General features: G+C 33.5%; 1 protein-coding gene across 3 annotated transcripts in view; it reads right to left on the bottom strand.

Moving 5' to 3' along the window:
• Positions 1 to 3377: 3377 nt before the first annotated feature.
• The window catches only part of ITGAV (integrin subunit alpha V), a 77717-nt gene continuing 68509 nt past the window's right edge, over positions 3378 to 12585 (bottom strand). For 2 of the 3 annotated variants that reach the window (XM_069491644.1, XM_069491473.1), the window contains 6 exons: positions 12119 to 12277; positions 11189 to 11302; positions 5987 to 6100; positions 5776 to 5883; positions 5088 to 5210; positions 3378 to 4818 (listed from right to left, as the gene is read on the bottom strand). In XM_069491644.1, coding sequence (XP_069347745.1) covers positions 4723 to 4818; positions 5088 to 5210; positions 5776 to 5883; positions 5987 to 6100; positions 11189 to 11302; positions 12119 to 12277 — 714 coding nt within the window. In that variant the 3' untranslated portion in view covers positions 3378 to 4722. The remainder of the gene's footprint in view (positions 4819 to 5087; positions 5211 to 5775; positions 5884 to 5986; positions 6101 to 11188; positions 11303 to 12118; positions 12278 to 12585) is intronic. The other variant, XM_069491560.1, reaches the window with a different exon arrangement.

The following is a 12585-nucleotide window of genomic DNA, read 5'->3' on the forward strand; positions in this document are numbered from 1 at the left end:
TGAATTACCTCTTCTTTTAACACTACCAAATCAGTCACTCTCCACTCAGTGGAAAGCTAAACAGGAGATGTTGTATGAAAGGCTATTTTACTGCAAAATTTAATGAGTAAAAATAGGTTTCTGTAATAATATTATATCACATAATTAAAATTGTATTTGTAACTAAAATCAGAGTGCTTTTCAACAAACGGTCTCACTTTTGAGAACAAGAGCTATCTTTGGATAAAACAGACTTAGGAGAAAGAAAATCTATTTATAATATCTTATTCAAAATGATACTATTAATATAATTCACCAATGTACTGGTAGAAAGTTATGAAATGGTTTCTTTGAACAAATATTTTATCTATGAATTCATTTTAATAAACATAAGAGGAATATATATTATTTTTCTGCTATCTTACATTACTAAAGGTATGGCTATTAGAACATTTCATACCAGAACTGCAGATGTGTGAAGTATTATGAAATAAAGAAGCAAATAAATGAACATTTTAAAAGCAATCTGGTAAGCTAAAAATAATCAAGGTCAGTGTAATGAAATTTTAAAATAACTTTGCTTAAAAATCAAAGAATTTTTATATTTCAGGCAAATACATATTTGCGTTTCTAAGGATATATTTTAGTGTTTGGTTCTCTTTGCTCTTTTTCTGTTTCCTTTCTTCAAATAACTGACACGCTTAAGAATTTGAACTTTTTTTTTTTTGAGACAGGGTCTTACTGTTGCCCAGGATAGAGTGCAGTGGCCTCATCATAGCTCACTGCAACCTCACTGGACCTCACATAGCTCACTGGGATCAAGAGATCCTCCTACCTCAGTGTCCCAAGTAGCTGGGACTACAGGCACATGCCAACCTCACCTGGCTAATTTTTCTTTCTTTCACAGAGATGGGGTCTCACTCTTGCTCACGATGCTCTTGAACTCCTAACCTGCAGCAATTCTCCCGCCTTGGCCTCCCAGAGTGCTAGGATTACAGGCGCGAGCCACCGCTCCAGGGCTAAGAATTTGAACTTTTAGAGAAGTGTGTCACCTCTTTGAGGTCATCCTTTTAGTGGATTATTGCTGACTCACGTGATTAAAAAACAAAACATCATAGAAAAAAAGGATAAAGTCCACACACAAAAGTGGCACCATATGCTCAAGTTTATTGTACAGTCACAAGTTAAAAGTTGGAAACTAAACAGAACACTGTACCAGTTTTTACTAACTCAAATCAAGTTAGCAAATGACAAATTTTAGAACAGACTCATTTTATGTCTCGCCCAATGTGGGTGATCACAAAAATATTTACTTTCTATGTTATTAGGTAGCAAATTAATTTGATATACTATACAGCTTCCAAGTTACCTTAAGGTATTTCAAAGTGTTTCAAAACTGGGAGGGAATAGTTCATGTCCGTCCTGAAATAAAATGTAGAATGGACCGTTTAGGAGTAAACAACTTCACTTGTTTATCCCTAGCAGAATCACTCTCTCCTGCTAACAAAAAAAATAATAAATCTCTGTTTAGATTAGGCTTACTAAATTAATGATGACTTTGAAATTATCTAGGTTTGATTACATTGTTATATTGCACTTGAGAATAATGACAATAAAAATCAAAGATTCAGTACCTTGCCCAAGATGATCCATTATGCATCAGAAATTAAAATGAAATACAAGCATATACTGAATGTTGCATGTCCACAAATTCACTGTTCAAACTAGCCAACCAACAAGTTAAAAGGGATACTCTCTAAAACACTGAGCATTAAGAAATTTCATTCACCACTTTTGATCCTCTAATCAATTTTCTGAGTTTTTTTTCAAATTATTATTTATCAAACTACTACATATACAAGCTATCCAAGAATACAAAGTGACACTGAGATGGGCAATGGCTATACACGGGTACCCCATGAACAACTTACTCTTCTCTACATTCTGCAACATAGGAACATCTACTAATTTACAAACTCTGTTTGCCTTACAAAAACCAACTGATCTATTACATATTATACTTTTGCCACACAAATCTCTCTCTAGGGTCATGATTTACTATTAAAAATCTTTCACAGCCCTCTTAAGCCAGTAAAGTATCTTTTACTAATCCTTGAATTTTCTCTTTATAGAAATATAAATATTATTTGTTAATGAGAATTAACTATGTAGTAGTTTCATAACAGGTAGAATTGTGGCAATAATATTTTGACTAATTGTTTTGCTTTTCAGAATCATTGAGAACTTAATCAGAATTATATTGATAATTAATCATAAAATAAAGGTAAAGGGAGGAATGACCCTCACACAAATGTTTCTGAAAATATCAATTCTGAAATAAATACCCATATAACAAATTAATATCAGCATCAATATTTCTTACCAATGTCAAATGCTTTAAACATCCTCTAGCTCATTCACATTTTTTAAAAACCAAATCAGATTGTAAGAATTTTATCCTTCAAAATGGATTTTAATTCTCAATAAATACCAAATATAGTAGCATTTAAAATGTTGGGAGATTAAAATTGTTTTCATAATACATTTTTGATATTTAATCAAATACATTCACACGATACTTTAGAGCAAAAAGGATCCCAACATTTTTCTCAGAGAAAAGGCTTTCAAATTATACTTCTCCATATTTTTGTAGAGATATAAATTTTCATCTTTTGAAAGAAAAGCTACACTATTGCTTAAAACTACACTTCACAAAGGAAATTAAGCACATCATATTAATTTCTATTTACAGCATCTTTCAATTTCCAATACAAGATTATGCCTTGAGATAGAGGCCATTAAAGGAACAGATGATGCAAAAGCAAACACTAACACTTTTATCGAAGAGTGAATTTCTATCCAACATATTTTCAGGAATGACTACTGTCAGATGGGAAAACAGACAAGGTAAAATTTGTTACAGACTAGCTTAGTGACTGGTGGCAGGCAACACTTGGCTCTAAGATAAAAATATTTTTTTTTCTTAAGGAATTTTAAGTTTACGGTAATAAAAATACTTATTGCATATGATTAAACTCTTTTAAGCTACTAATAAAATTTATACTCCAAAAGCCATTGATTTTGAAATTCACTAAAGCTAAATATAGGGTCTTCTCTATGTTCTATCTTGTATAACTCAACTAAATGTGCTTCTATTTTATGAATATATTCTCAAGATTAGCACAGTCACTATACATGGAATGATAATACAAAACATGGCAAGATAAATTTCAGTTATTTTTAAAACACAGAAAAAAGGTCAATGATTTAAGGGAAATATTTATCATTGCCTAACAAGGACAATAGTTAAAAAGCTATTAAACTCTCAATTTCTAATGCACAACATGATGTAATTGCACAAAAATAGGTATAATTGATAGTCATCCCCAGGCCTTGAGGAATTGTGAATAAATCACTTATTCTACCAGAAGATTCATCACCTTACAGGCATATAAAACTACAACTTGCCACCTATGCAGCTTTTATTAAAAATCCTAGAAAAGTAATTTATGTTAACAAACCTAAGAAAGGTTTTCAATAACCTGAACTACTTATAAAAATACCTTGTAAAAGTTATTCTGATAGCTGAGACTGGTTTTACACATTACCTTGCTTAAAGTGAGGTAATATTCATGTAAGTAGCATCATGCTATTGCTAGAAGTAAACCAGTGAGCTACCTTAAGAGTTTTGATTCTAAGCATTTCTCATGGGGCAGGGGTGAGGGATCCAGGTTCGCATAAGTTGTAAAGATTCCTCATTGATCTTGACCCATTCTCAGTAAAGTTTAGAAATATAACGAAAAATACATGGATAGGAGGAAAATAAATTAATACCAACTAAAATTCTGCTCTGCTCTTAAGAATGTACTACTATAATAAGCAACTATCTCAAAGAACTACAAACACAGTACTTTAATTAAAATGTTCTTTTTTGTATTGCAAGTAGCCAAACTGAAACAATGGAATAAATATACTTTGGAAATGATTTCAAACTCTGTATGGCTTTCAGTAATACTTAGGGAAAATTAAACTATTACACAAATGAGGCATCTGTGATTCTAGAACTAATTTTTAGTATAGATTGGCTTAAAGAATTTGACATAAAACAAACTGTACAAGGTAAAATGTAATAACATAAACTGAGAATTAAATATAAATAAAAATTTAATAGCATCTACCCAATTTTCATATTAAAACAAAATATTGTACCTTTGTTATAACAGGCAAGAATTCTGATGGTATCATGCATGTTTTTTTTTTAAGTTCTACCATATAGGTGATATCAAAATCCAAGTTCATGCAGTTATAAAGTCTTTAGTAGCTTGAAAAGTCAACTGTAGTGTAATACATATTAAGTACCTGAACAAAAGATGTGGATGCTAATGTCCAAATTTGGGTTGCTTTAAAACAACAACAAACAGCAAAATCCAACACACTAAAGCAGAAACAATAATTACAGGAGGTACTATTCTATATAAAGTAGTAACTCAGGCACTACCTGTCTTATGTACATTGAATAAGAACTATCACTTAAAATTTTATTATTTAAACACCTAAAAACACAAGTTGCTGTATGTGTGTTAAATATATGTCTGAACTTATTTATAATGATAAGATTGACAAATATTGTTCTAATTTTGTGGTTAAAGCCAATGGGCATGATCAGGGAATTTTATTCCTCATGAAGGAGATTTAAATCTATTATGAAGTTGGTAATTCTGATGGTATCTTGCATAAAATCAGTTAAGTTTCTGAGTTTCCTTCACCATTTTCATGAGGTTGAAGCTGTTCCCTTTCTTGTTCTTCTTGAGGTGGCCGGACACGTTTAAAAAAGCCCATCTGTCAGTTGAAGAAAAACCAACGTTATTGACACATCAGTGTAGAATTATAAAAATATTTTTTGAGTGACTATATTATGACCAAGCAAATTTAAATGCCACTTCATGCATTTTCTCTTCCCTCAAATAATAAGTAATGCTCATCATATATCATCATTATAGGTCCCTTTCTTCCTTCGCTTACTTTTCTATTCTTCTTTCTTTCCCTCCCTCCCTTCTCCTTTTCTTCAGCTTTCCCTCTCTCCCTCTCTTTCAAAGTCCATTACTTACCCTGTACATTACAAATACCAAAAGAGCCAGTAACAGCAATCCTGCTAGAACTGCTAAAATGATCACCCACACAGGTACAGGCATGGGTGCTGGTTGAATGCCCCAGGTGACATTAGTGGTAACCTATTGAGGAAAAAAGTTTTTTAGCTTTAAAAAGAGTTCACTGACTTAACAAATATTTGAGTGACTGTTATATTTTCATTTTTAATGGTATTCACATTATGTTCTTTTCTTGCATATGATAATTTAGTGATCTCATGTTTGATATCTATAGCATGCACATATGCACATAAAACTCTAAATGACAGGTTAACTTCTGATTGCATCTGAAATGATTTTTAAATAATCCAACCCAGTTTATGATGTGCTGATCCCATTTTTAATCTTTAAAGATCTTCACAATGCCTCACTTGTTGCAGTTAATTTCCAACTTTTTAACTTTCTAATTTAGTATATGCCAAGAAATCTCTTATAGAGGACAAGATGCTAAAGTAAAAGTCCTAGCTTTAATAATTCTGGGGTGGAGGAGTAAAATAATAATATTAAACTAGGGTATAATCTTACCAAATAAATTCATTACTTTAAATTATCGAAATACTTAAACTACCATTTTAAAAAAACACAATAAAAACATCTAGGGCATTTGAACTGAGTGCATTTATTTCATTTCTGTAAATTTATGACTTACTAATGTGGAGTTGACGATATCCTCAATTGGAAGGTTCTTATATGGAAACTCTATGACATTAAATGAAGCAGATGACTTCAGAGAATATGAATGATTCTGGTTTTCCTTCTGTATGGAAGTAACAGTGAGATGATTTCCCAGATATCAGATCTTTTTTATTTCTTTGAAAAAAAATGGATATGTTTGCTAAATGCTGTATCTGTCTACTTACATTCATAAAGGTCTCAGTCCACAGCAGAGACTTTACATACAGGATTGCACTCTTTCCTCTGTCTAGTCGCCCCACCTGGCAGACAATCTTCAAGCACTGAGCGATTCCACAACCCTGCCAAAACGAATTCTTTACTTACAGAAAAAGTCATTCTATCATCTCTTCGACATTTGAAAATTAGATGTAGCTTTTTTTTTTCTTTTTTACGTGAAGGCCAAAAAGAGATTATACGGATTCCTGTCTTGTAGGAATAATGCTCAAAATAAGCAGGCTAAGTTTTCAGAGATGATCATTAGATTATTAGATATCAGAGAGCTAACTCTACTGTATGAATATGAGTTATTTAACTCTAAAATGAAGGTGTTTTTTCCCTACATGTTTCATATGAAATGCATATACTGTTAACCCATTTTCTGTGGTTTTTTGTTTTTAATAAAGGCGATTTAAAATTTAAAAAAAGAAAAAGAAGCAATCTTTTGACACATTAAAATCTTGAAATATTGATAAAATAAAATAAGCAGGCTAATAGTTGAGTCTATGAATGCTTTTAGTTATGAAGGGGTTGGTTTTAATGTAACTTCTTTTATAGAAGGATAAGATCTATAATATTAAAAGATTCATTTTTACAGCTAGAACTGAACATTCTTTAGGCAAACCATGGTAAAAATGGTAAGATATGAAAATCAGATCACAATATACCTGTGGAAGAGAAAAGGAAACAGAGTGAATTTCTAATGGTTATTCCACGTTGGATCTATAGAAATCAAATGGCATGCTGATTGCCTTTGCCATATTGAGTGCTTTGATCAGCACATTGAAGGTTGGCAGTCAAAGGAAACAAATATTAACCACCTTCTATGTGCTGGTCATACTGTGTTACACATGTCACATGCAAATACCTCACAACAATACTATCCAGTAAGTGGTACCACCTGTTGGTGATTAGGAATAAAAGAGAGCTTCTTTGATCTGATAAAAGGCATCCCACAGCTAATGTCATACATAATAGTGAAAGACTGGATACTTTTACTTTCCCCCTACGATTAGGAACAAGACAAGGATGCCCACTCATGCTGCTTCTATTCAACAGTGTACAGAAGGTTTTAGCCAGTGCAATTAAGCAAGAAAAAAGATAATAAAAGGCATCCAGATTAAAATGAAGTAAAGCTATCTCTTCACAGATGACAGGATCTTAAATATAGGAAAAAAGTAAATAATCCACACTAAAACTATTAGAGCTAATAAGTACAGAAAAGGTGCAAGATACAAAATCAATATACAAATGAGAGTTGTATTTCAGTACAATACCAATGAGGAATCCAAAAAGGAAATTAAGAAAACAATTCCATTTAAAACAGCATTGAAAAGAATAAAATACATACAAATAATTTAACCAAGGCAGTGCATGACTAGTACTGAAAACTATAAAATATTATTGAAAGAAATTAAACACTAAATAAATAGAAAGGCATGTGTGTTCATGCCCTGAAAGATGTACGTTGTTAAGATGGCAATACTCCTTAAATTGATAGACTCAATAAATTACTGTCAAAACTCCAGCTACCTTTTCTGCAGAAAAGGGCAAGCTAATCCTAAAATTCACATGGAATTGAAAGAGACTCCAAATAGCCAGAACAGTCTTTAAGAAGAAGAAAATGTATTCAGACTTCCCAAGTTCAAAACTTACTACACACAGCTACAGTAATCATAACAATTTGATACTAGCATTAAGGATTCGCACATATAGGTCAATGGCATGGAACTGAGAGTCCGGAAATAAACCCATGTATCTGTGGTCAATTCATTTTCAACAAGACTGCCAAGACAATTTAAGGGGTAAAGAATAGTCTTTTCAACAAATGTTGCTGGGACAATTGGATAGCAACATACAAAAGAATTGATTTCAACTTCTACCTTACAATATACTTAAAATTAACTCAAAATGAATCAGAGATATAAATATAAGAGCTTTAAGTATAAAATTTATAAAATCAGAAAACATACGTATAAATCTTCATGGCCTTAGTTTAGCCAATGGTTTTTAAAATATGACAACAAAATTATAAGCAACAAAAGATGACGTTAGATTTCTTCAAATTTAAAAACTTTTGTGCATCAAGGCCGGGTGTGGTGGCTCACTCCTGTAATTCTAGCACTTTGGAAGGCCAAGGCAGAAGGATTGCTTGAGGCCAGGAGTTTGAGACCAGCCTGAGCAAGAGTGAGACTCTATATATACAAAAAACAGAAAAATTAGCTGGGTGTGACGGCACATGCTTGTGCTACTCAGGAGGCTCAGGCAGCAGGATCACTTGAGCTCAGGAGTTTGAGGCTAAGTGAGCTACAATGAAGCCACTGCACTCCAGCCTGAGCAACAGAGTGAGATCCTACCTCAAAAAAAAAAAAAAACAAAAATAAACTCACACTTTTGTGCATCAAGATACTATGAAGAAAGTGAAAAGATAATTCATACAAAATGAGAGAAAATATGTACAATCATGTATCTGATGAGGGTAGTACCCAGAATATATAAAGAATCCTTTACAATTCACAATGAAAGGCAAACAATGCAATTTAAAAATGGGCAAAGGATTTGAATAGACTTTTCTCCAAACAAGATATACAAATGAAAAAGATGCTGAACATCATCAGTCAATAGGGAAATGCAAATCAAAACCACAGTGAGATACCTCTTCATACCGACTAGGATGACTATGAAAAGTTTAAAACAAATAAAAAGACAATAATAGTGTTGACAAGGATGTGGGAAAAATGGAACCCTCACACATTGCTGGCTGGTACTGTAAAATGGTACAGCCACTATGGATAGCAGTTTGGCAGTTCCCCAAAAAGTTAAATATAGAGTTTTCATATGATCCAGCAATTCCATTTCTAGGTTTATTCCCAAGAGAATTAAAAAAACATGTTTGCACAAAAACTTGTGTGTGAATATTCATAGTGGCACTATTCAAAATAGACAAAAAGTGGAAACAATCCAAATGTCCATCAACTGAATGGATAAACAAAAGATGTTTTGTACACACAATGGAATATTATTCAGCCATAAAAATGAAGTACTAATACATGCTACAACATGGATAGATCTTGAAAACATGATAAGTGAAGGAAGCCAGGCACAAAAAGCCACATATTGTATAATGCTCTATCTATGAAATGTCCAAAATAGGAAAGCAGATTAGTGGTTACCAGAGGCTGGTGATAGCAGAGAATGGGGAGAGACTGCTTAATGGGTACAGCATTTCTTTTGCAGGGGTGACAAAATGTTTGGGATTATAGTGGTAATGGTTAAACAATGTTGTGAATATAATAAAAACCACTAAATAATATACTTTAAAATGGTTAAAAATGGTACATTTTATGTTACATGAGTTTTGTTTCAATTAAAAATACCCATAATTCTAGGGGCATAGAGAGTATAGAATTCAAAGTGGGGTGGTGGGTTAGAAGGCAGTTTCTATTTCACATGGCTTGGGCAAGCAGTCCTCTGTCATAATTTGACATTTAAGGACACAGAAGGAGATGGGAAAGTAAGCCACAGGGATATCTAGACAAAGAGTATTCCAGGCAGATGGAAGAGCAATTTTCAAAGCCTGGACGAAGAAACAAGCTTGGGGCTGTCTGTTCAATAAAAAGCAGGGTGGAAAATGGGAGGAACAGAGTAAGTAAGGAGAGGAGACGCAGGCAGAGAGGCAGGAAGGGTCTAGATCATGTTGGGCTTAAAGGGTATTGTGGGCTCTGGGCCCTTCTCTGCATTAGATGGAAAGGCACTGGAGTGACATGATCCAACCTGCATTTAAAAGGATCACTCTGGCTTCTGTGCGGCAGATAAACCACAGTGGGGAGAAGGGCAGAAATACAGAGACCAACTAGGGGTTTGGCAATAGTCCACGCAGGAGAGGAAGGCGACCTGGGTTAGGTTGTGGCACTGGTGGAAGGGGCCAGATTCTGGAAATTTTGAAGGTAGATACCGATAGAATTTGCTGCAATACAGAATGTGAAATGTGAGAGAAAGAGAGGAATCAAGCATGAGGCCCAGGTTTTAGACAGAATGGAGTTGATATTTATGAAAATGTAAAACATTGTGGTAACAGCAAAGATGGTCAAGGGTGTATTTTTAGAATTAAGTTTGAAATTCCTGTTAGAGGGTAGGTAGGAGATCTAATAGGTAGCTGTATAGTAGAGTCTGGAGTTCAATGCAGAGGATCAGACCGGAAATACAAATTAAGGGCATCCATACCAGATGATCTTTATAGCCATAAGAGTTACTAAGATCGTCTAGTGCAGCACTGTCCACTAGAACTTTCTGTGATGATGGGAATCATCAGTATGGAAGATATCTATACTTCCTGATAGGGTAGCTACTAGACTCATGTGGCTATTGAAGTCTTGAAATATGGCTGGTGTCTACAATATTGGACGGCACAGATCTAGTGAATGAACATAGGTGGAGCAGAGAAGAAACCTACGATCTGAGCATGGAATTCTCCAGAGTTTAAAGGCCTGAACGCAGAGATTAAGAAGTAGTTGGTGGTAGGCAGAGAACCAACAGAGAGTGGTGCCCTAGGAAATGATTGAAAAATGTTTCATGGAGGAAGTGATTAAGTTAGCCAGAAGTCACTGAGCAGTTGAATTGGATGAGGACTAAGAAAGACCACAGAATTTGGCGAAGTAAAAGTAACTGGTGATCGCTATTGGACACGAACACTATACCGGGTTCTCTACTAGGTGATGATTTGCAGATCTGCTAATTTTCAAAAACTTAAACAATAAGCCCCTTTAAATAAAACATGATAGTCATTATATAGGCTAACTCAACATAAGTTAATCATAATGCTAATTATTCTTCTAATATATTTTTGTTGGGGCCTTCTGGGTTTTCCTGCAGTGTTGCACTAAAGTCTCAAAGACTAGGGGGAGGCCAAGAAAGAGATCAGTTAAAGGAGTACAGTCATAAAACTAAGCTGCAACATAAAATATTTTTATTAGCAATCTTCAAAAGATCATTTCAAGAAAATCTGGCATTAATTTGACTCGGAAAAACGAAAGTAAAAAGACTGAATGGTATAAAAATATATATAGTTCTTTCAAGCACAGCTGTTGTTATTTTGAAATGTTCTTTGGCATCAGTCCTATAATCACATATTTTAGAATGTTTATAGTGCCTGTAATTGAAATGGCACTTACCAAAGTGTGAACATCTCCTTCACTGAGGGCGAGATCCCGCTTGGTGATGAGATGGTTGCGGTCGCCTTGCCCAGCAATTGTGTCATTCTTTTCAGTTGTTTGCGAAGATGAGATCTAGGATTATATGAATAAAATGCTGGTGAGCAATAATGGAAAACATTTTACATTGACAATTTGACATAAGCTCTTATATATGACTGAAAAACAGTAAATGAGAATTTAGTATGACACAAAATTCACCACTTAATGTATGATGAACAGTAAGGATAGAAAAATAAAGATCAGAGTCCTTAATATGTACCAAAAAAATTAGCTCTCCCTAGCCATTACTTTCTCCTCTGGCATAGCTAGAGAGGAAATTGATAAAACACACAGGAACAGCCTGAAATTCCACAGTATATCTGTGATGAATGTCAATTATGAGTATATTTTTTGTTTTTTAACTTTCTTCAGACCATATTGTGCAATAGCTTCTTATGCAAATTTTATGTGCTAGGATGAAGATGACTGTATCCAAAAGTATATATAATTCCATAAAATGACATTTTTCTAAGTCATGTAAGTCAAGAGTCATGAATAAAATGGTATATCTTATCCCAAAGATAGAAATTCCAACAACGAGACACTCTTGACACAATATTATACATTAGATAATGATGCAATGGAGCAAGGTCAATTTTAGTCACTTAAGAATATCTACTGAGACTCACTAAACACTCCATAAATACATGGTTCACTATGACTTCACAGAAATAATTCTTACCTATTATACAAATAATCTAATCTTTGGTGTACTGGTTATGAGCAAACATATTTTTGCAGAGTGGGTTTTACATTAAAATAGTTCTTTTCTTTCATATATTTCTTTTATAGATTTAGAATGAACACAATAAAATCGTCGTAATGAAGAGCTGCTATTAAGCACATTACCTTAATTCTCAAAGGGTTGATCTCCATATCTGAAGTGCAGTTCATTGGCCCATCAATATCATAATGAAGGATGTACAACAAAGTGTTATTGTTGTATTTGTAAGGCCACTGAAGATGTAGCATTGCCTTGCTGAATGAACTTGGACCATTGTTTCTCAGCTAATGAGAAAAAAAAAAGAAAATGTATATACTTTGGGCAAAAATTTATCCTATAATCTTCCCCTACACCAACTTTAGAAATCATATTAGCAACAGGGTTTGAATAACAATAGAGTTTCCACAGTTAGATTCTATTATTACAAAGTGACCATATTTACACAAAAGAGATCAAGCTCAACATTTGTCTCTAAAGTAGAGTAATATGTGTCAGGATGAAAATATAAACAAGAGGAAAACATTAAAAAATTATTGATGAACAAGGACAAAGAAAACTTTCTATAGGAACAAAATTTTGATTATTTGATATA

Source organism: Eulemur rufifrons, chromosome 1 (assembly GCF_041146395.1).
Source record: "Eulemur rufifrons isolate Redbay chromosome 1, OSU_ERuf_1, whole genome shotgun sequence".
In the NCBI taxonomy this organism is placed as follows: Eukaryota; Metazoa; Chordata; class Mammalia; order Primates; family Lemuridae; genus Eulemur; species Eulemur rufifrons.